Source organism: Typopeltis vanoorti, chromosome 26, assembly GCF_054136105.1.
Source record: "Typopeltis vanoorti isolate ZY-2024b chromosome 26, IOZ_Tvanoo_1.0, whole genome shotgun sequence".
Classification (NCBI taxonomy): domain Eukaryota; kingdom Metazoa; phylum Arthropoda; class Arachnida; order Uropygi; family Thelyphonidae; genus Typopeltis; species Typopeltis vanoorti.
In genome coordinates, this window is record NC_143574.1 from 18332786 (window position 1) to 18358741 (window position 25956).

The 25956-nt window shown below is 35.6% G+C and overlaps 1 protein-coding gene across 5 annotated transcripts in view; it reads left to right on the plus strand.

Moving 5' to 3' along the window:
- The window catches only part of LOC150092376 (uncharacterized), a 60651-nt gene that overhangs the window by 16409 nt on the left and 18286 nt on the right, over positions 1–25956 (plus strand). For all 5 annotated transcript variants that reach the window (XM_090415079.1, XM_090415081.1, XM_090415083.1 and 2 more), the window contains exons 2-3: positions 5413–5670; positions 17683–17786. In XM_090415079.1, coding sequence (XP_090271205.1) covers positions 5642–5670; positions 17683–17786 — 133 coding nt within the window. In that variant the 5' untranslated portion in view covers positions 5413–5641. The remainder of the gene's footprint in view (positions 1–5412; positions 5671–17682; positions 17787–25956) is intronic.

The following is a 25956-nucleotide window of genomic DNA, read 5'->3' on the forward strand; positions in this document are numbered from 1 at the left end:
TTACTTTTTTCCTTTTTTGAATGTCTGAAAAAAATGGTTCTACATCCAAAATATCTGCCATCTTCTCTGCAGAATTAATAACACTTTTAAAATCTTGATCTGTCCTATAATCTGTTAATGCTTTTGTAATTTGTTTAACACGTTCAATAACTGTTTGTATATTAAATGAAGAGTTTTGCATAATTTTACTAACGACATTAATTTCGGTTAAAATATCATGACATATAATAATTGAACAAAGAAACATAATTTTTAAAACATAATTATTAGATTGCACTCTTGATTCGATATCTTTAGATGTGTCTTCAATTATTTCCAAGAGAGCTTGATAAATTTCATTTATGTTAATTTTAAGAAGCTTTATTGCTTCTATATGGCTTTCCCATCATCTATTTGACAACGGTGTTAAAGTTAAATGTTGAATATGAGAATTCAATATAGCCCATCACTTAGTAGAAGTGGAAAAATAATTGGACAATGCAAAAAAAACTGTTTCAAAAGATATTTTTGCCGTATTATAAACTACTAAATTAAATTTAGTAGTATAAACTACTAAATTTATAATAAATTTAGTTTAATCCTTTATCCAAGTGTGAGCAAACAAAGTTTGCGCCTGAAAGTATCTTCAGGACTGGGTTAAGGTGATACAACACCAGGGCAACTCGTTGCAAAGGTGTAGCAAGCTACCAACACTCCTGTCTCAGTATCTCCTTTAATGCAAAACACATCTCCTTGCGGATATGTCTAATGTTATGCATTAAGAGAAGGGCCACTACCCAAACTAGTTTCGACCTTTATTGAGGTCTCTTCAGTGGGAGCCAGGCCCAAGCTGATATACCAGGCAGAAGCATTCGCAGGTCATCTCTACCTATACGAGTTGCCAAATGGTGTGCCACCCTTTTTTAATAAATTACTCTGGATTTAGAGAATAATTTAAATTTAATTTACTAAATTTAATTTACTACTAAAGGCCGGCAAAGGTTGGTCGATTGGTAGAGCCTCTGCTACTAATGGCTCAGTTAAGTAAGTTTGAGCGCGGTTAGTAGTTGGAAGGGGACTAATCGTTGGCACACTCTCCCTCGATGAGTCTTTGGACTCCCTGGAAGTGTCAAATAATAATAATAATAATGAGCATGTGGAACATGGAACAAAGAAAGCTCTAGAATTAGTTTCAATAATTTTTTGTTGAAGCCTGTCATGTTTACCACACATATTCGCAGCATCATTGCCATATCTTTGGTCATATAAATTAGAAATATTGAGATTCAGTGATCGTAAATGATTTAAAATAAATTCCTATAATCCCTGACCAGTGATATCCTCAACTGCACAAAATCAAAAAAAAATATTCGTGAATTTCTGCTATGTTTTTATTTTTGTTATGATATGCAAATCTAGTTGTATATAGAATTATTATTATTATTATTATTCAGGCCTCCATGGAGTCAAAAAACTCATCGTGAGAGATCCTTCCTAAGAACATAAAGTCTGTCAAGACTCATCAAGGGGAGGTCCCCCCCCCCTAAGAAACACAAAGTCTATCATACCACTCCTTAAACTCATTGACCGTTCTCACTCTCACCACTCCATCAGGCAATGCATTCCACGGTTCAACCACCCTCCATTTTCTTTCATAACTTCCAGGAATGGCCTCTTGTCATCACTCTTTCCCACTGTTCAACCAAGCAAAAGAACTCCCCAGTGTCAACCCTGTAACCACCTCTCAACAGTTTAAAAGTCTCAATCGTATCACCTCTCCTTCTTCTATCCACCAAACTCTGCAGTCCACATTCCCTCAGCCGATCCTCATAACTATCCTTGTACAGTCCTGAAACCATCTTTGTCATCCGTCTTTGTACCCTTTCCACAGTTAATTTATCCCCTTCAAATCCTGGGGACCAAATCTGAGAACAATAGTCTAAGTGTGGTCTGATCAGAGACTTATACAACGGAATGATAACCCTCTTATCTCTGCAGGTCAGTGTCCTTCTCATAATTGCAGCAATCCTCTCTGTTACCTTCACCACCTTTGCAATATGTCCCCTAAATTTCAGGTTTCTATCAATCATCAATCCCAGATCTCTTGTCTCCCCTACTTCCTCCAGTATAACTCCTCCCATAGAGTATGCAGCATCCCATTGATGTTTCCCAAACTTCAAGACCTTACATTTTGCTGCATTAAACTGACAGCCCCATTCATTTGCCCATCTGTCTAGCTTATTCAAATCCTCTTGCAGGGCTACCACATCTGCACTATTACTAATAATCCTTCCCAGCTTCGCATCATCCGCAAACAACTGAATATCCCCCTGCAATCCACTGGCTATGTCATTGATATAAAGGTTAAACAATATAGGTCCTAGTACTGAGCCCTGTGGGACCCCACTTGTAACGCTCTGCCTCCTTGAAACTGCCCCACCATACACAACTCCCTGATACCTATCAGACAGCCAATCCTGAATCCAGTTGACCAATCTGACATCCAGACCCATGTGCTGCAACTTAAATAACAGCTTATCATGTGGCACCCTGTCAAATGCCTTCGCTAAGTCTAAGAAAATGGCAGTATATGCCTTTCCCTCATCTAATGTTCTTGTAACTTTATTATAAAAGGCTAGTATATTGCTAAAACAAGAGCGCCCTTTCACAAATCCATGTTAACTCTCACAGATAACAATACCCTCATCTGCCCAGTGCTGTATACGGTCCCTCACTACTTTCTCCAAGATCTTAACAACTACTGATGACTCACAAACTGGTCACAAACTGGAATTATTGAGTAATATTTTTCATTTTGAACTAGGATTATATTCATTGGCTTCTCTCGAAAAACAGTCAATTCAAATATATGTGAGATCACACAAGATACAATAACACAATGACAATACCAGATGTGCGCAACCACAGCTATACTATGTCTAAATGAATACTGGCTGAATACATCATACGGACATTATATACAGGGTGTTCGGGATAAATTTGACAGTTTCGTAAGGAAAAAGAAAATCTTCTTTGTATCTATTAAATTTAATGAATTGACAAAAAAACATTACAGGCAGAGTTAATTACAATACTATCAACAAGATTTACTCAAAATAACCACCATTAGCATCGATCACAGCTTCAATTCTGCTTCGGAACCTCGAACAAGCTGATGCTACAGTCTCCCTGGGAAGGGCCGCAAAAACTGTTTTAATTTTATCCATTAACTGGGCTTTTGTATTACTGGAAGTGCGATTGGTGTCTTTTTCAACTGCGCCCCATACAAAATAATCCATGGGGTTAAGATCTGGGGAGTTTGGAGGCCAAACATTTGGACTGGTGAAGTCGTAGAAATTTTCAGACAACCATTTTTGACTTTTCCCAGAGGTGTGGCAAGGGGCCGAATCCTGCTGCCATACATACGGCCTACCATTGGCTACCCTTGTTATCCAGGGCTTGACTACAGTTAGCAACTCCATGAACAAAGCCCGAATTCCAATGCCAGGGTTCTTCAACACCTGTTCCTGCAGATTTGCGAGGAATTCTGCTGTACGAACGCAATCAGATCGTCTGCTAGGGATCTTTCTTCTTGCTACATCCTCGTAGTCACCATTGCAAGTCTCTAGTTCATGCCTGATTGTTTTTACTGTATTCAGGGAGCATTGGGCAGCAGTCGTAATATCCTTATTTTGATGGCGGGCACGAATCATCATGATACAAGTTATTCTCTTCCATGATTCAGGTGGGTTCCAGCTATCCATCCTTTCTGACATCTTGTATATGAATGAAGAAGGGTCCAAACTTTTAAATGAAGAGAAGTGTGTGTTAATACATGTAACTTACGGAAAAATATAATTAATTATAAATATGTCAAATTTATCCCTAACACCCTGTATATAATTCTGGGATTCTTTAAATGGTGTGATAAAAATAAATTTTATTATACATATAATCAATCAAAATGCCACCTTTTTGATTAACCACCCTTGTGCAGTGAACAGCCTGTACACCTACACATGGTGGTCCTGCCTGGAACTTGTATGAGGTGGGTGTGAGTAAAGGAGTAGAGAGCAGGTTTTTGTATAATAAGTGGATAGTAAGTGGAAGGCATTGCTTGAGAATGTAATGGTTTGATAAGCATTGTTTTCATTTAACTTAAGTGTTCCTTTCTGAAGGCTGTGCTTTCATAGATAGGAAATAAAAACTCTTTGGTGAGGAGGTAGAGATGAGGGATATGGGGAGATAAGGACCTGAAATTTCTGGGATATTTTGCTAAAATTGTGCGACAGCACAGTGTGCTATGGCTATGATGCATAGAACACTGACATGTAGGAGTAAGGATGTTATGATTCTATTGTATAAGGCTTTGATCAGACTGCATTTGGATTACTGTGTACAGATTTGGTCACTGGTTTTCAAAAGGATGAAGAATTCTGAGGTGGTTTCTGGTCTCTAGAATGTTGAGTATGAAGGCAGATTGAGAGAATGCAAATTTCAGTGTCTAGTGTAGAGAAGGATGAGGGTGAACATGATTGAGACATAAGTTGGTAAGAGATTATTACCAGATTAATGTGGGTTAGATGTTTCGTAGAATATGTGGAGACAGGGTAAGAACAAGAGACCATCCCAGGAAGCTGTATAAGGAAAGAGTGAGCAAAGAGGGGTGAGGAGTAGTTTTTTTTGCATGGAGTGTTGTGGGTAGTTGGAATACTTGCTTGGAAGTGTGGAGACAGTGAATGCATTGACGTCACGGTATGATGAGCTGTGCATGTGATGGAAGACTTCTAGTGATGAGTAATTGACTTCCTGGAGGGTCTGATAATAATAACAATATAATGCATAGATCTGATGTAATAACATGAATTTAATAAATTAAGTGGATATTAAATCCAACATCATTTTGAAGAAGAATACAGAAACTGTAAAACTTTTGTGCAAAAATTGACCAAATTTACCGCCTTTCCAGTGCTTCGAGTTCCTTAGTACTGAGAGTTTTTGCTCTCTTAAGTTTCTCCCTAATCTCTGACGAAAACCAATGAGTTTGAAACAGCTGTCAGACTAGTGAAACCTTATCAAAATGAACCAATAGGAGGCAAATATATGAGCGATGGGCGTTCATCGCTCCTATAAGGTTCGACTAGGGACAACTCGTAGTATGGTGGCGAGTGTATTCCTGCAAGCTCTCTAGTCAGTTTTTGCACGAAGCTTTTATAGTTTCTGTATTTGGCTTTGAAATGATGTTGGATTTAATATCCACTTAATTTATATAATTTTGTATTGCCAAAGTGAAGCCTTTTGGCTTTTTATTTTAGTAAAAACATGAATTAGTTTTCTTAAAAGGACATTTACCTAGATTATTCATAACTGAAGAATTTTTTGTATTGATCTGTCATAAGCATAATTTATTTTTAAGAACTTTGAATATTTCAGAATACTCAAACCAAGCACAGAGAGAAATCTGACAAAGTGTATGTGATTAGGAATGCAAAGCATTTGTGTGCTACTCAAGAAGTATTACTGACTTATCTCACCTCTTGATACAACTGAAATACTCAAATCTCTGACTCTGTAATGAAGGATAAAAAAACTGTGAGACAAAATAGAAAATGACAGATCCAGTGAAGTACTTGTGGAGCTGCTTAAGGATTAGATATTCTTGATGGAAGCTATGAGATGCCTTGACATGATGTAGGTTTATTACTTAATATTTTATTTGCTCTTTATATTTAGTTTTAGATACTTATTGAAACATTTGATGTTATTAAAATAAATTTTGTGGAGTTTCTTCTTAATTGGACATCAAAAGTGCTTGCAATTTATTTTTCAGTAAACATGCTCAGCTGAGTTTGATCAGAACTCAAATATATATTGAAATATTATGTTTTATTTCTTACTTTATTTTATTTCTTGTTTCATTTTATTTCTTACTTCTAGATATTTCGCATATAATCTGATAATGGAGTTCTTATATATGCATTTATATCAATCCTAAGTGATTGCATTTCACAATGGTGCTTCAAGCGTAAATAACGCCCAGAAGAAAATCAATAATTGATTTATTTCCTTACTTATTTTCTGGATTTCTATTATCTTCAGAGGTACAAATTTCAACTGTGGTATGCAGCACTCAGATTGTTGTAGAAACAGTTCATATTTTAACTATAAAACAACTAATGTTCTTCCAAGCATCCTCTACGGGCTGGATAAAAGCAGAGTTAATTTAGGGAGATCAGACTAAATATGGTTTAGAATTGCTGTCTCCTAGATCTTTGGAAAATTAATGAAGCCATACTAGTTGTGTTTAAAGGAGTGATTCATAATCTGGTGCTGATTCCAAAATTAGTCTCTCAGACCTGTAGCAACTTCTGTGCAGCACAGTTTTCTTCTTTCATTTAATTCTGTGTGAAAGAATATCAGGAGCATAGTCTGTCAATCCTGTGCCTGTGTGTGTGGGAGAGAGAAGGAAACTATTAACCAATTTCTTGAAAAACAGCTTTTCCCATACTCATTGGGATAAACAGTACAAGGAATGATCATGAAGGTTATTTTCTTGAACATAAATTAGTAAATAATAATATTTGGTTTACCGATCAAGTGTTGATCAATTTTATTAACTGAACCAACTAGTTTTGCTACACTTATCTGTTGGCATCTTCAGGTCAGGTCACTCACATATAGGTTTAAACAATCTCACAATTATGCGTAACTGCAAAACTGACAAGAATAGTTTTGCAGTTACGCATAATTGTGAGATTGTTTAAACCTATATGTGAGTGCCCTGAAGATGCCAACAGATAAGTGTGGCAAAACTAGTTGGTTCAGTTAATAAAATTGATCAACACTTGATTGGTAAACCAAATATTATTATTTAGTACAAGGAATGGTTTAGAGTTGCTGTCTCCTAGATTTTTGACAAATTAATAAAGCCACGCTAGTTGTGTTTAAAGGAGTGATTCATATCTGATGCTGATTCCAAAAATAGTCTCTCAGACCTGTAGCAACTTCTGTGCCACACAAAGATAGATAGAATAAAGTAAGGCGATTTAAAAAAATTGCCAACTTACTACATTAGCAGAGCAGGATAAATGATGATTTGCAACACTAAAGTCGTAGAACTAAAATTTTCTTACTAAAAGACTTTTTATAGTTGGTTTTATCAGCTTCACTTCAAATTAGTGTTGCCTAAAAGAAATCTAAACAGTGTTATTTGCTGGTTATATAGGAACATATGTTACTAAGTTATAAATTTCTCAACTTAAGATTATAGTCGTTATTTTCTGACTAAACACACATGCACAGGGTGTCTATGAAGTCTTTATGCAATTTGAATTTGTAATAACTTCACTTCTACATAAGATGTAAACGATCTGCAAAATGCAACAGAGAAGAAATTAATTCAGGATTTAAATAACGTTGTTAATTAATTATTTTGTTCTAATTTCTTTCTTTTATTTTCCAATATTATAAATCCTACACTATACTGAATGACTTCAGTCAAAGAGAAGGTCAATTTTGTTCTCTGAGTAGCTGATCTGTAGTCTATATCAGCCATCAGAAGAAAATTGAGGGCTAGCCATGACTTATTTTTCATGGTATTAACAACACCACAAACACTTTTATCAACAAAGATGTTTTATTAACACTTATATTTCGCTGATTTTCAACTCAGCATCATCATCAGAGCACAACACACATGTAAACGCGACAGTGAGTGAGTGAAACAATATAATTGCAAAAGACAAAAGATCTAAAGTCCTATTTTTGGCGCTCTCTAACGGGGGGGAAAAAAAAAAAAAGTCCTGGATAACTGCTGTTTTTTTTTTTTTTTTTTTTTTTTCCCGTTAGAGGGCGCCAAAAATAGGACTTTAGATCTTTTGTCTTTTGCAATTATATTGTTTCACTCACTCACTGTTGCGTTTACATGTGTGTTGTGTTCTGATGATGCTGAGTTGAAAATCAGCGAAATATAAGCGTTAATAAAACATCTTTGTTGATAAAAGTGTTTGTGGTGTTGTTAATACCGCGAAAAATAAGTCATGAATAACCATCAACACCTAAGCTTATCTGAAAATTGAGGGCTCATTACATCATGAAGCACTGCACAGAAATTTGGTTACAAACTGGATGAAAAAATTTAAAGAGAGCAGTTTCATTAATGATAAAGCCATTAATTGGAAGGTGTATGGGGGGGGATAAAGGTGTTTCTCCAATTAATCTTCATCGTTCATCAAAAACACCACAGACTTTGTTTCTCATATCAAAAATATTTCAATCAGTGAAAATGATATCATAGCAAGTTTTGACATTATGTCATTATTTACTAACGTCCCTACTGAGGAGGTATTAACATTACTTAAGGACAAATTGTCTAAAAAAGATATTTGCTTTACTAAAGCATTGTATTTAATCTGGCTACTTCAGATATAGGGACTCCATTTACAAACAAAACCAAGGCCTAGCAATGGGCAACCCTTTTTCCCCACTTCTAGCAAACATTTTCCTGGAAGATTTTGAAACAAAAGCCATATCGTCCTTCTCATTTAAGCCGAAACTTTGGAGATGTTATGTTGACGACATTTTCATTATATGGAGTCATGGACACATATCTCTCATGGATTTTCTTCAACTTCTTAACAACCAGCATTCTAATATAAAATTCACTGCCGAACTAGAACGAAATAACTACCTTCCTTTCCTGGATATAATTCTTACACGATGCTCTGATAGATTTAAAATCTCTATATACCGAAAACCAACTCATACTAACGGATATCTGCACTGTCAATCTCATTACTTTCCACCACAAAAGCTCAGAACTATTTCTACCTTAGAGCACGATCTCTTTTAAATGAACCAGATGAACTCCAAAAAGAAATTGAACAACTTTCTCTTATCTTTAAACAAAATGGATATTCTGAAAAAACAATTAAGAAATTTCTTCTGGATCCTTCTAGGCAGCGTACTATGGAAACTATTGATTTTAAAGGTAGCATCTCAATACCTTACATTAGTTCAGTCTCCAATAAATAGGCTAAAGTCCTTAAATAATACAACATCAGGGCATTTTTCACTACACTCCCTAAAGTCCGTTCTCTTATAAGCCATCCGAAGCCTATTCATCATAACCTGAAATATCCAGGTTTTACAAGTTATGGTGCGACTGTAATATTCCTTATTTTGGACAGACTAACAAATCTGTTGAACTGCGTATTGAGGAGCATAAGAGAGACATCACCTATAAAAGATCACATGCATCTGCGCTATCCAGTCATGTTCTTTTCTCTAGTAAACCTCTTGACGATCTACAGAGTCACTCAGTTTGCTGGGATAAATCCGAAAAAGTTTTCGGATTTATCCCAGCAAACTGAGTTTTCACTTTAGTGATGAGTTTGAAAAAAAAATCGTGGAGTCCAGAGAAATCCTCCTTAATCCTGAATATTTGAACAGCAATTTGAGTTATAACATCCCTGATAGCCATACTGCAGTTGTTCAATACTCGCACTCATGAGAACCTGCAAGCACATACAACAAACAATAGCACTTTAGATAGAACGACTTGAAAAATACAACTTTTTTGTGTCAATTATGTATTGCATTTTTTGCCTGTAATTCTCAGTTTTTTGTAACTTCAATTTTTTATTACTGTGTTCTACCTTTTGTTGATACCTAAAGAAGGTGGTAAAAGGCTAAAACTAGTTGTATCATTATCATTAAAATTTAATATTTTATCTCGGTTTAAAGTCATTTAAAATTTATTCTCTAAAATGTATCATTACAACCGAGTAGAAGATCAAGTATATATATATATATATATATATATATATATATATATCAGCATTCCAGTTGTTTCCACATTACAAGTTTCAGCATTCATTTTAAATTTTAAGGTTTCTAGATATAAAGTTAAGTATGAACACATTTCAGTTTATTTTATTTATTAAAAGAAAGAGAAATTCCATATTTTAATGACATATTACAGAAAGAAGTGGTCATCTTAAACAGGGTAGTAAAATAATTGTCCCCAGTATCCAGAAAACTTGATAGTCCTTATTGTTGATTTAAAAGATTAAATTGTAACTCTAAACACACTACAGAATGATGCATTTTTATTATTATTAGGGATGCTAAAGGGTCAAAGCTGTATAACTGAGAGCAGACCTGCACATAGCCTTTAAAGGAATGTGGAGAACCGACCAGGGCTTCTGACCTAATGTCCAATCCTCACCTTCTCGTGGTGCACCCAACAGGGTGCACCACGAGAAGGTGAGGATTGGACATTGGACACGAGAATAAACTACCTGAATACTGAACGAACGAGGATGGGCTACCAATTTGGGATTTAGCTGATCAAATTGTATTCTTATTGGCTTAAACCAATATACAAAATGATGGTGCAATATGACAAAATTTCATGGCGGCTGGGGCGTCGCCCGGTTAAACAAGGTCCCCCGTTGTTTTCGCCAGGGAACCAGGGCAGACAGCAAAAAGTCAGCTACTGGAACAAATCTGAAAACACACTCCAAACTCAACATCACTAGAATTAAAGATCAGTACTATCAACATAAGAAGCCTGAATGGTAAAGAAATGGAGATAGCTGAGGAATTAGATAAGTACCAGATCGACATAATAGGGGTGACTGAAACAAAAACTGGTGAGATCTTTCTGAGCAATAAATGCAAAATGTTATATTTAGGCAATGACAATCAAGGAAAAGAAGGGGTAGCCATAGTATTCAACACTAAATATGAGGCTAATCTTCTTCAATGGCAGACAGTCTCAAGTAGAGTGATGTGGGCAAATATTAGAGTGGGGAACTGGACAATGAGATGTATTTGTGCTTATGGTCCCACAGAAAGCTCTACTAAGGTAGAAGTAGAGGAATTTTTTGAGGCTCTAGAGAAAGCTTCTGACACAATGAAAAAGGAAAGGTGCTATTTAGATCCCTTGTTGGGGATCTAAATAGCAGAGTAGGAAGTGATTGTCAGATATACAAAAATGTTTTGGGAAAATTTGGAGAAAAGAGCAAAGCTAATAATAATGGCAAATACCTGTTGGATTTCTGCTCAAGACAAGGACTAGTTATTACTAACACCATGTTCCAACATAAAAATGTGAACAAATTCACATGGAGAGAAGAGGCAAGGAATAAGAAAACTTTTATTGACTATGTTATTGTTGATAGTGATGTTCTCTCCCTGGTGCAGGACACCAGAGTGTACAGAGGATTTGAAATTGGAAGCGATCACTATTTAGTCTTGAGCAGGATAAAATTGAATTTCATATTGAAAAGAATGACATGTAAGAAAGTTTTAAAGTGAATAAAAGTTGAGCAGCTCTGAGATGTGAACTGTAGACTAAAATACACAAAGATTATTGAAGAAAAAATGAAATAGTTTGAGAACAAGAACCAAACCTTGGAGATTCAGTGGCAAACTTTGAAGAAAATCCTGATTGATTCAGCCAGAGAGGCATGTGGTGAGGTTGTCTGCAAGAATAGAAAAATCAGAACTCCATGGTGGACACAAGAAGTTAAAGAGGCAGTGAAGGAAAAGAAGAAAGCATATCAAAAGTTCCTGATAAATAAGTCAGCTTGTGCTCTTAGAGAATACAGAGACAGATGTAAGAAAGCTAAACACTGTGTAAAACTAGCTAAACAAAAGCCATCGGAGGACTTTGGCAAGAACATAGAAAATAAATATCAGGAAGGTGGTAAGATATTCCGGAGGTTGTTGAAGAAGCTTAGAAATGGAGGAAAGAGTGCTGTAAAAGGAGTTAGAGATGATAAAGGTGACATTAAAACAGGAGAAAAAGATACCCTTGAAGTATGGAGTAATTACTTTGAAAAACTGCTAAATGAAACAAGCAGTGATGACAGCATAGTGATAAAAAACACTGACCAGGCATGCAGGGAATACATATCCATACTTGAAGTAGAAAAAGCCATCAAAGGCTTGAAATGTGGAAAGGCAGCAGGAGTAGATGATATTCGACCAGAAATGCTGAAGTATGGTGGTATAAAAGTACAGTGGCTGCACTGCATAGTTCAGAAAGCCTGGACAGAGGGACGAATTCCCGATGATTGGAGTAGAGCTCTCATAGTACCCATATATAAAAAGGGAAATAAAACTGAATGTGAGAATTACAGAGGTATTTCCCTATTGAGTGTTCCTGGCAAGATCTATGCAAGTATACTTGAGAAACGGTTGAGAAGAATTGTGGAAGAAAAGCTTGGTGAAGAACAAGCTGGATTCAGGCCAAATAGAGGCTGTCAGGATCAGATCTTCACTTCACGACAAATAGTCGAGAAAGCATGGGAATATAACAAAGATCTGTATTTAAGTTTTGTCGATTTGGGAAAGGCATATGACAAGGTGCCAAGAGAGAAGCTATTCAATACACTGCAGTTATATGGTGTCGATGGGGCATTGTATCAAGCAATACTTAGTCTTTATTTGAGTTGTAAGTCAGCAGTTAGAATTGAAGGAAGTACAGGAAGATGGTTTAATGTTAAATCTGGTGTGAGACAAGGATGTACATTATCCCCTCTGTTATATGGATCACATTATGAAGGAAAGTGGTATTAAACATGATATCAGAATTGGAGATGTTAATGTCAGCCCTTTGCTTTATGTGGATGATGTTATACTTCTAAATAAATCTGCTACAAGTTTGCAAGATTCCCTGACTAAATTGAATAACTGTTGTAATAGATATGGTATGCTATGAAGGTCAGCATTGACAAGACAAAGACAATGAAAATAGATAGAATCATTGGAAATGTCAGCTGTGTTTTGAAAGGGGAACCTGTGGAACAAGTAAAACATTTCAGCTACTTAGGCACGATTTTTAGTGAAGATGGTAAATTAAATATGGAAATATACAACAGAATCAACAAAGCTTATATGGTAGGAAGTCAACCGAATAAATTTATATGGAATAAGAGAGAAATTAGTCAAAACACTAAACTAAACACTGTATAAGACAGTGTTCAAACCAATTTTAACTTATGGATCTGAGATCTTGGTTAGAAGTAAAACACTTGACCAAAGACTAGAGACCACAGATATGAGAATCCTGAGAAAGTTTAGGGACATGAACAGATGCCATTATCATATTAAAAATGAGAATATTGGGAAAGAACTTTACATTGTTAGCATCCAGGAGCATGTTAGCAGAGTAATCTCAGGTGGTATGGTCACTTGAACAGAATGGGCGAGGAAAGATTTGCAAAACAAAGTGTTTTCTGCCAGGTTGGCAGGAAAACGACCCAGAGGAAGACCAAGATATAGGTGGATTGATATGGTATAAAGTGCCTTAGACGATAGAAATATAAGATCTGATAATGTTGGAGTCTTGACAAGTAACAGACTGATTTGGAGGAAAATTGTAGATAGGAAGTTAGTAATGATGTAAATTTTTCATGTAGTACTGTCATATCCTGTACACTCCTTGAGGATACATGTCAGGAATTTGATGATTATTATTATTATTCATGACACCTCCAAGGAGTCTGAAGACTCATCGCTGGAGGACACCTACTGTACAACTCTCCGTTTCCACTACTACACAGAACCTCTGCTACCAATCACCTACATCAATGCCATCTACTGCCGACAACCACCATCACCACAGCTAGTATTTTTTGTCTGTAAATTTTGTGTGTTCTGAAGGGCCGATTTGTCTGTATGTGAGATAAAAAACCCTGCTACCTCTGTATGAAATTGGCTAACTCACCTTCAATTGAAAAAATCCATATAAAGATTCCTCCCATCATGACGAGAATCAAACTTAGGCCTTTTCTAATCGAAGGGTGCAACATACCGTCGTTCTTCCAATTGCGCCTCCATAGTGCAATTGGAAGAATAAGCATAAGAATAAATAGCAACAGAATATTCACAGATGTGGTAATCATATTTTACTAGTTTGGTAAGTGAACTATATTATCATGCCAACATTGCTTTGGTAAATTCTTATAGTTTAGAGTCATTTTATTCCCTACAACAAACAACACTTAATATATGCCTGGAATTGGCTTCACATAAATCTCATTAAATCATGTGTTTATTTATCCATTTATGTTTCACAAACTTGCTTTGTTTTATCTTGATTTTTATGGATAGTTTTACAAAGTTTTTTTGCTTAGTTCCAAGATAAATTATAGTAGACAAGAAATTATATTGTTGTTTTAATCTTTGACCCAAGCAGATGACTTCACATCAAATGGCCCTAGTATTCCATAATGCCCATCATGCTACCTTTTGGACATCTATATTGCTATATATTATAGGAAAGATCACAAGCTGACTGGTTTTGATCTATATTGAGATCACATCACTGGGAGCTAGATTGGTGGATACTGAAAACTAAATTGTGAAGATTCTTCATGTGCAAACTTTGTTTAACTCATACTTGAGTTAAGGATTAAAACAGGAATATAATTTCTTATCTAATATAATCTATCTTGAATTTTATGGTTTCCCTTGAAAATTAGAAATTCCTAAACTTGTTAAAACAGAAAAAATCTACAGCAACCTAAGCCTAGCACAAGCTGTTAAGGAGTTATTGTTTTGATTATCATTTGTGTAAATGTGGTGATGAGTAAGTGCAGTGCTTTTTCTTTCTATTTTGTGAATGGTTAAATGTTAATATTAAGTTGAAAGCATATTGCTGGATATGTTGTTAGCCTAGGGTGATCTTTCATGATTGAGTCTATTTTGATAATAATGATTTGTTCAAAGAGTTTCTTAGTGTATACTCAAATCTTCAGTGGGAATGTAAACACAAAATACATTGTCAATTTCTTATTTTGAAATCTGTTCACATCATTCTACTTGAGAGTGCTCCTGTTTAAGCAGGATTTCATGTTTAGTATTAAATATCATATCTGTTTCCTCCTTTTTTTGTGTGTGTTTTACATGAATAAGTCATATTATTATTTACAAGGATTTCACCTATTTTGGCCTTCTTTGTCTTGGTAACTTCAGTCATGTCAACTTGGTATTTCTGTCATTCCTCTGTGAACTCTACCCCATTTCTTTGTACATGAACTTTCTCATGTTTAGTTTTGATGTTACTCTAGTTGATTTTTTACTGTTCACTTTGGTTCATTGATGAAAACTGAAGTATCAAACTAAGACCAAAAGATGGACATGCTCACTAATTCATTGGCTGGTTTGTCTGTTTACAGCTATAAAAGTCCAGTCTCTGTCAAGTGGGAAGGAGAGAGATGGGAGAACAAAGGCCTTCCTTGGAAATACTATAAACCTAGAAATTAAGGAATAAATGAAGCATAGTGCCAGAGATGTTGCTTAGCACATAGCAATGAATGAATCAAGGTCATAACACACACACACACACACACACACACACACACACACACACACACACACACACACACACACACACTATTCAAGGGAATAGCGCATGTGTGCTATGACCAACAGCTAGGATGAAACTCCCATAGTGAGTCTTTTGATTCAGTGTGGAAGCCTGATGATAAAAATCAATGATCTTGCTTACATGTTTGGAATAGAATTTGGCAAGTCTAGGCTGATGTCCTTCATTTTCAAGAGGTAAAAATACTTTTTTAGTCATTTTAAAAAGTATTCAGAAAAATCTTTTTGGTGACAAAGTGGATAATTTGATGTCATAATTATGAAGACTAGAGTCACAAAAATAAGCAGTGTTGGGTAAGACTCATAGATCTGTTTCAGGGAATTAATGACATTCTTCACTTCTAATTAGCTAACAGCACTGTCAGGAAAAGCAGTAGAGAACATACAAAAAATATCTGAACACTTTTTTAAAATGAAAACAATTGATGACGTAATAGTTATTCACAGGTGTCATTAGATACATGTGCGGTCTGTATGTTGTTGCGTAAAATCTAGATTGTTATGCCAATAACTAAGGTCTTGGATTATAAAATAAAATAAACTGGATTTTAAATAAAGTTTTAAAAAACATTTTAGAGCAAAATATGCACTATTGCATATTCTCCTTGCAGAGTCATTCAGAAATTCCGATATTGGCTATCCTGCCTTTTTGGCCATAGAAGGACAGTTTACAACTGCAAGAGGCCTGGTAGACACCTAGTATGTTTAGGTAATGTGACTGGTCCTTGATAGAGCAGGTAAGGGATGCCAGTTTTTTTTTTTTTTTTCCCATATGTGGTCTGTAAGTGGTTTTAAGGTTGTATTTCTTTAGAATTTTTGTTAATTTTTTGGACGTGTTTCACACATATCGAATAGTGATAGACTTTGTGTAATCTCTGTCCTGGAAGTGGGGGGGTTGCAATTACAAGGTTTTAATATTTTGTGGGTTGTAGCATTGGCTAAGAAAGTGTTGAGAATATTCTCAAGTTCAGTAATTAGGACACTGCTATCAGAACTGATTCATTTTGCCCTGTTATTTATATATAATCCTTAGTGCCTGTATGCACATATCATTGTTCTGTGATCCCTGATGATGGCGATGTAACGTTGTGAAATATAGGAAGTATTAATTCAAGTTATTATAATTAATAAATACTGAGCATACATTGTAATTTTCTGAAAAATAATAGTTATGAATAGCTAATATAATAAGCCTTTCTACCAGAATTGAAATTATGATAGGAACCTGTGATGTTTTATTAGTGATATTCTATTTTGTTTAAATAGCATCCATCTTTCAAATTACATAAGTGTTAAATAAGTTTTGAATTTACCAATATGAAAATGGCTGTCATTTTCATACTCACTGTACCTGATTAATAATAAAGTTTTGTCTGTCTTACCAACAAAAATGTAAATGTAAACATTTTTCTAGTTTTATCTGGATTTTCTTTTGGACATTTAATCAAGTGAAGATTATTACATTTCTAAGTCAACAATCATTCCATACTCACGGGATATGAATAGGCCATTTCTAATTAGATATATATGTATCAGTGGCAGCCCGTACATAAGCACTGTGACACTGCAGCACCCCCAAGGAAAAAATGAAAAATTTAAATTTTGGTTGTGTTTATAAATAATAACAATGCTTACAGCATTATATAAATGCAATACAACATGTTAAAGGTTACAGCTTATGTTTTGACATTGATTGAATAGTTAATAATTGGAATTGTTCCATGAATGCTTTAGATTACGAAACAAATGCACTGTGATCTAACGCCGATATTCGTTTGCGCTTGTCATTGCACGTTACGTCATTCAGACACTGCCCAAACGGCAGTGTATCTTTAGTATGCTTACGCACATTATTTCTGTGAGATATGAAACGTTTATTATTGGTGTGTGTGTGTGTGTGTGCGCATGGTGAACTATTTTTTGTCAATCTTATTTTATTTTGTTAAAATAACATATAATTATTTATTTATTATAGATACAAGGCTGAATTATGATGAGTGTCACTGTTGAAAATATGAAAAGAATTGTATTTTTTCAGTTATCATTACACGAAACAAATACACTGCGATCTAACGCCGATATTCGTTTGCGCTTATCATTGCTATTGATATGAAACTTTTATTATTGGTGTTAGTTTGTGGTGAGGATGAAATATTTTTAATAAAGCAATTTTTAATATGTAAATTTATTTATTAATAAATTCGTTACTGATTAGGAAAAAAAAGTTTTTTGTATATGCAGCACTCCCACTTAAAATTTTTACCGGCCGCCACTGATATGTATACCTAAATTTTTTCTTATTAGAGAGGGTGAAATTGAAAATATCTGCAAAGAAAAAGAAGAACTTGGTGAACAACTTTTCTTGAAAGTGGCTTTGCTAGATTCTCAGCTTTGTGCTCAAGTAACAGGTAGGTTTTTTTTTAAAAGAAATGTTTCCTTCTAGTTATTTTTTGATATACCATAATAATTTTGATATAACCATAACATTTTGTAGCAATTTACTAACATTTGCTTTTAAACTTGATGATTCTTCTGTTACCAATAAATATGATACTACCTGTTTAAGGGTTGATATCTTGTGGCATTACTGTATATGAAATTTAGTATTTGTTTGCTAAAATTTTTTTGTCAAATTAAGTGGATATTGAATACAACATTATTTCTTAGCTGAATAACAAACTCAAAGATAGAAAATCTATCTAAGAGTTTCATGCCGAATATAGAAAACTATAAAAGTTCAGTGAGTCCAAGCGCAAGCCAACAGGTGGTACATGCTGGGGCAACTCGTAGTAAAGGTGGAGTAAGATCCGATCACTGCCCTTAGTATTTCCCCATAAAACACAACTCCTAGGAGATGTATGCTGTTATACATTATGGGAAAAGGTCACTACCCAGACCGGTTTCGACCTTTTTTGAGATTTCGTCAGTGAGTAGGTAGACCTAGATGTAAATACTGAGGTTTCAGTAACACAAAGCTTTATTTCTTTACTGTACGAGTCACCAAAAGGTGCTCTAATAAATTACTGGGATAAAGAGCCAATAGGCTTCACTTCGGTGAAGTGAAGCCTATTTTTACGTTATGAGAAAATACTAAGGACAGTGATCGGAGTTTACTCCACCTTTACTACGAGTTGACCCAGCATGTACCACCTGTTGGCTTATGCTTGGACTCGCCGAACTTTTATATTTTCCTTTATTCGGCTAAGAAATAATGTTGGATTCAATTGGCTCTTTATCTCAGTATTTTTGTCAAGATTTACATAAATATGCAATCGATGTGTGTTATTTTTTTTTCCTTTATGAAAGCCATCTTCTTGAGCAATGTTTATTTAGAACAAAATATGCACTATTGCATATTCTCCTTGCAGATTCGTTCATTCCCCTTCCCTTAACCAAGGTAAGGGGAATGAAAATACATTTGCCTTTATATTTCTCTAGCTACCACATAAAAGAAGAATATACAGGGTGTTCGGGATAAATTTGACAGTTTCGTAAGGAAAAAGAAAATCTTCTTTGTATCTATTAAATTTAATGAATTGACAAAAAAACATTACAGGCAGAGTTAATTACAATACTATCAACAAGATTTACTCAAAATAACCACCATTAGCATCGATCACAGCTTCAATTCTGCTTCGGAACCTCGAACAAGCTGATGCTACAGTCTCCCTGGGAAGGGCCGCAAAAACTGTTTTAATTTTATCCATTAACTGGGCTTTTGTATTACTGGAAGTGTGATTGGTGTCTTTTTCAACTGCGCCCCATACAAAATAATCCATGGGGTTAAGGTCTGGGGAGTTTGGAGGCCAAACATTTGGACTGGTGAAGTCGTAGAAATTTTCAGACAACCATTTTTGACTTTTCCCAGAGGTGTGGCAAGGGGCCGAATCCTGCTGCCATACATACGGCCTACCATTGGCTACCCTTGTTATCCAGGGCTTGACTACAGTTAGCAACTCCACGAACAAAGCCCGAATTCCAATGCCAGGGTTCTTCAACACCTGTTCCTGCAGATTTGCGAGGAATTCTGCTGTACGAACGCAATCAGATCGTCTGCTAGGGATCTTTCTTCTTGCTACATCCTCGTAGTCACCATTGCAAGTCTCTAGTTCATGCCTGATTGTTTTTACTGTATTCAGGGAGCATTGGGCAGCAGTCGTAATATCCTTATTTTGATGGCGGGCACGAATCATCATGATACAAGTTATTCTCTTCCATGATTCAGGTGGGTTCCAGCTATCCATCCTTTCTGACATCTTGTATATGAATGAAGAAGGGTCCAAACTTTTAAATGAAGAGAAGTGTGTGTTAATACATGTAACTTACGGAAAAATATAATTAATTATAAATATGTCAAATTTATCCCGAACACCCTGTATATATGTGTGTGTGTGTGTGTGTGTGTGTGTGTAGACACACACAATGATATTATCATTATTGAAAAATTTCAGATAACCTTATGGTTATCTGAAACAGTTATCTGGAAGAAAATAGTGCTATATCTTTCAAGAAAATTAGTCATGCTCATATTATATTAGTTTAGCATTTATGGTTGGTTGGGTGGAATTTCCAACTAGGAAAAGTCCTATTAAAGGTTTCATCATATCCTAGATGGGATTTGAAATCCTAGTCTTGCCAAATGAAGGACTTCTCAATATGCTCAGGACTGCATTACCTTAAGGAACTTAACAACTTATTTTCCAGTCAGTTGCATTAATGATGAAAGGACTCTGTAGGAGGAAGCGTATGGATGGGAAACATTCGGCAACTGATTTAGGAAGCGTATGGGTGGGAAATTTTCAGCAACTGATTTAAAATATTAGCTGTTCGTGTGGTGTATATGAAGTTCAGTGAATACAGCAAGTTGTTCCTTGTTCTATGACATTGCATTTCCATATATTTAACATAGGTCTAGAATGCAAAAGCTGTAAACTTTCTTGAAAACATCTGTTTCATCTAGGAGTGTTAATAAAGAGTGAACAAAATGTAATTTAAAATAAAATAAACTCTTAACAGTTTATTATGAATTAGTCAACATTTACAATAAATATACAAGTAATAACAGTATTTCTCAGTTAATGATCTTTAAGAAATCTGGAAATAATCCAATAAACATACTAATAGCTTAAGTATGATTCAAAAATTGTTATAAATACTTTTCTTAAAGAATATAGAAACTTGAAAAAAAAAGTTCTTGCAAACTTAATATATTTTTTCACTTTGAATTTCTAGATATTGTATATTTACTATTATTACAGGTGGTCCCCAGGTTACAGACGACCTGACTTACATTGTTCCTTACTTATCAACAAGCTTCCAAGGCTCCCCATAAGGATAATTAATAATTTGGAACTAGTTTCCTAGGGAACTATGCCCTCAATTTTATGATGATTTTTGTGGCTTCACAGAAGAAGAAATTGCCAAAGCCAGAAAAGCTGTGGTGGATAGTGGCAATGCACTGCAATTGGACATCAATGAATATGATGGTTATTGACATACTAGAGTCCCATTCACAAGAAGTAACCAATGAAGACCTTATGGAGTTAGAGAAACAACTGATAGAAACACAAGAACACAAAGAATCAGAAGATCCAGAGCCAAGAAAGTTTGCGACAAAATAATTAGCTGAAGCCTTTCGTCTCATTGAAGCAGGATTTGCTAAGCTAGAGGAGCAAGATCCTGACATTGAGCTGTTACGAGGCCATTTATGATGGGAGAAAAAAAAAGGAAAAGGCTGTGCAAACAACCCTAGATACCTTTTTCAAGAACCGACTTCAGTGGTAAGCTTCCCTCCTCCAGCAACAGAATCAAATCCTGATTCTTCAGCACCAGGTCCATCCTCTCTAGAGATGGACCTGATGGTGCTGATAATCTGATTCTGATTCTCCAGCACCCACCCCATCATCATCATCATCTTCTGATCGATGTTAGCCTACCTTTTGTTTATGTTCTGTTTGGTTGAATTAAAAGAAAGATCATAATAGTTTCTGTAGCTTATTATTACAGTACAGGGGTATTATTATTACAGTATTACACTGTATTACTATTGCCACATATGAGCCATTATAGTATTATTATTATTATTACCATATATGCTCTGTTGATCAGGGATCTAAGTTACATACAAATTCTACCTAAAGACGTTCTCAGGAACATATCTCATCCGTTACCTGGGGACTGCCTGTATTATTATTATTATTATTTTTATTATTTTATTTATTTCCTTTTTTTTTTTTGAGAATCTCTTAACAGAAATATTGACCCTCCTTCAAAATACCTTACTTTAGATAATACAAATTAAATCACATAGGAGTAAAGTTTTATTTAAGCTCAAATGCAAATAGCATAGATCTAATGTGATTTACCATTTCCATAACCCATTGTCAAGGCTGTTCTCTGCAAATATAGTAAAAAATGAACTTTGTATATTATTGTTCTTACTCTCTTCTTCATTGTCTCTTTTTATTATGTCCTCTATAGTAGATTCTGGTTCAGCCAAATGTAGAGAACTCCTGGTATCTATTATGTATTCTTTGAATTATAAATAACTTAGCTACTTAACTCAAGTAATGCAAGCTAAGGCAACTTGGGGATGTCGAAGATTGTATTCTCGTAAGCTCTCAGGCTAACTTACGAAACTTCCATAGTTTCCTCAAAGATTCGGCTTTGAAATAATGTTGGATATAATATCCACTTTGCCTATATAATTTTACATAGCCGAAATGAAGCTGTATGGCTCTTTTTTTTTTTAGTAATAGATAATTCATAAGTTTTAAATTGCACGCCGTTCTGAGTAGTCTTCAGTTATCAGATCGACTGTCGTGGTATGTTGAATAATAAGGGTTACTTGTGTTCAAATAATCCTTATTTTACTTAATAATGGCCCCAAAATGCAAGAGTAGTGATTCAAATGTGAAAAGTGATTCAAATATGCCAAAGAGAAGCCGTGAAGTGCTTCCTTTTAAGTAAAAAAAGTGAAAGTTCTTGACTTCATAAATAATAATAAACGTATGCCGAGGTTGCTAAGATTCCATTCACATTCAGATAACTTTTATTACAGTATGTTGTTATAATTGTTCTATTTTATTATTAGTTATTGTTAATCTATTACTGTGCCTAATTTATAAATTAAACTTTATCATTGGTATGTTTAGGAATGAATGTAAATGTATGTATAGGTAAAAACCTAGTTTATATATAGGGTTCAGTACTATCTGCAGGGAGTCTTGGAACATATCCCCTGCAGATAAGGGGAGGGGAACTACTGTATGAACAAAGGATGGTTAGAATTTCAGGATGAAAAGATAGGAGGAAGAATGGTTGAGAACAGATTACTTTACTGGATGAAGATAGGATTCAGGTGACCAATGTAGATAACATAGTTGAGCTAGTTAATGATCACTTTATGAGTATTCCATCCTTGGTACAGCAGGCTTTATTCCTGGAGGGATAAAGAGTGGTGAAGTGTTAGAAATGAATGAAGAGGATGTATGTTGAATACTGAGTACACTAAATGTCAGTAAGGTAGTGTGTGTGTGGGTGGGTGGGGGGATGAATGGAATGTCCTGTGGAAATGACCATGTCATAACTTGGTTGTTTAAGGAAAGTGTTGCAATAGAACAAGTTCCTGGAGAGTGATGGGGGTGGGAGTACCATTTTATGGTGATAGTGGTAGAGCAGAAGTATCATAAAATGGCACTCTCCGGGAATCTGTGCCATTGCAAGAGCATTGGAACAAGTTCCTGGGCAGTGAGAGCAATATTATTTATGCAGGCTAGCATGGACTTATTATGAGGAACTCTTGTTTTAATAGTGATCTGGTTACTTTTTGCCATGGAGTGACAGGAGCAGTAGATGAGGGTATGACATACACTGTCATTTTTTTGGATTTTGCAAAGGCATTTGACAGACTGCTGCATGAGAAGTTGGTTTTTGGGTTGCAGCAGATGGGATTGGATATCAGATTGGTGGATTAGATTGGATTGGTGACTGGCTTTCTGATGAATATCAGAGAGTTGTGCATAGGGAGTTAGTGTCAAGGAGCAGGAAGGTTACAAGTGGAGTTTCACAGAGTTCAGTACTGATGCCATTACTATTCAATCTTTATGGTCAGTGATATTGTCAGAGTTATAAGGAGATATTCAGTTGATTCCAGACGATATGAAGCTTTGGATAGTTATTAGTAATAGTGCTATTGTTTTGGCTCTTCAGGGGGATTTGGATAGGCTGGAAGGGTTGACAAATGAATGGGGATGTTTGATCCAACTAAACGTGAGGTTTTAATTTGGGATCTGGAGATGGAATGCTTCATACTCACTTGGTGAAGTTATGCAGGAAGAAGTGGAGGAACCAATGAATTTTGGGATGATTGTGGATAGAGATTTGGGGTTCAGGGGACATATAAAGATGTGGTTGCGAAGGCATCTCAGAGAACTGCTGCAATATTAAGGAGGACATTGACCATGAGAGATAAAAGAGTGGTGATCTCACTTTCTGTGCTTAGATTTGTTCACTGGAATCTGAAGTAATCTTGGAGAGGGCACAGGTACAGATAACAAAAATGATATCAGTTCAGATAGAAGTTCCCTTACATTCACAAAGGTCACAGTATGAATAATATTAATAGGCAGGTTCATTATTGGGTGCCATTTTTCTTTGAAGAAACCCATCGAAACTGGACCTGTGACCTGCGTCGCCATGGCTGCATGTTATCAGGACATGTTGAGCAGTTTTGTCATCCCACAACTGCAATAAAGAGGAGATACCTGAATGCAGCAGTGTTGATGCAAGATGGAGCACATTCTCATATAGGATGTGAAATTCAATCATTGCAGCAACATTTCACAGAAGATAGAGAATTAGTTACTCATTTTCTATGAAATGGCTACTTCATTCACCTGACCTTAATCCCTGTGACTTTTGGCTTATGGGTTACCTCAAAAGCATGGTGTATCAGAGCAGAGTTCTTCACCTGGCAGATTTGAAAGACAAAATTGCACAAAATTGACAGGTCAGTTGCATTATGCTGTCAACAGTGCTGTATGGCAGTATCAGCTATTGATCCTGTATAAAAGGCCAACACACAGAATGCCACCTCTGTTGATTATCTGGATCTCCTTGATAACTCTTTGCAGCATATCAGCTCTATTTGATATGATTTTTATATCACATTATTTTATCTCTTTCTTTTAAGGTTACACGGTGATCAGCATTCATATTTACAAATTTAGGGACACAAAAAAAACATGCTGAAATTATTATTTTACTTATTATTAATAAAATAACAATTGACGTTTTGATTCCTGTATTGAGGTCGTCATCATCAGAAAAATACATGTGCATATGAAAACACACTACATGCTCTTGCACTCTACAAAGATAAATTGAATCTACGCTGTTAACTGATCTTTTACTTAGCCCGACCTATAGTGGTAAAAAAACAAAAAAAGAAAGAAAAGAAAACACTACACTAAACCTCTCTAAAGTCCTCCTGTACTAAGATTTTCTTCTGGACTTGTACAGCTCAGGTTGCTATTGAATGTTTTAAAAAACACTTCATCAGATCTTCTTGTATTGAGATTTTTCTTTGGCTTGTTCTGGTTGCAAATGGGTCCTCCACATTCTTGGAATGGTTAGACCGTCATTTTTGTTCAGGTTAGGATTGTGTTAGGTATTTCACATGCTTCTTTAAATTTCCTCTCGAACCAGGTTTTGGTGCGGTGTAGGGACTTGGTAGCTTTCCAATGAATTCTGTGGTATGTCTGGAGTGCGTGGTCTGAAAGGCCGGTTTTTTCAAAATGGAGGTATTTAATGTGTCATTTGTGTTCATCCTCCCTAATTGGGATGGCTAAGGTTTCATAAACAAAATTAAAAACATTAGATTCAATGACCAAGATTTATTAGTCAGCTTTGACATAACTGCCCTTTTCACCAATGTCCTGATCAATGATACTATTATGCTCCTGCAGAACATATTTCTGCATGACATCACGGTCCTCTTTGCTCATGTACTCTATTCTGGATATTTCATGTGGCAAAACAATTTTCACCTTCAAAAAGAAGTTACAGCCATGGGCTCACCACTCGCCCCCCCCCCCCAATAGCTAACTTTTATATGGAAGACTTTGAGCAACGAGCTCTAGAGTCAGCATGCCTAAGGCCCAAAATTTGGCTCAGATATGTCGATGATATTTTCGCCATTTGGCCCCACGGCCGCAAAGCACTAAATACGTTCCTTAGCCACCTGAACAAACAACACAAACGTATCCAATTCACCATTGAAATGGGAAAAAAACAACTCTTCCTTTCCTAGACACACACTCATCACACGTCTTCCCTCAGGCTGTCTCTCCTTCTCAGTCTACTGCAAACCTACACACACAGGCCAGTGCATACACAAAAATTCTTACCACCACCCAACACAAAAACTAGGTGTCATAAGCACCCTTGAACACAGAGCTCAAACTGTTTGTTCAAATGAGCAAGCTCTAAACCAGGAACACGAGATCATCAACCATACATTTGTAAAAAAACTATTCACACGATCTTCCACAAAGACACCACTAAAAACAAAAAAGA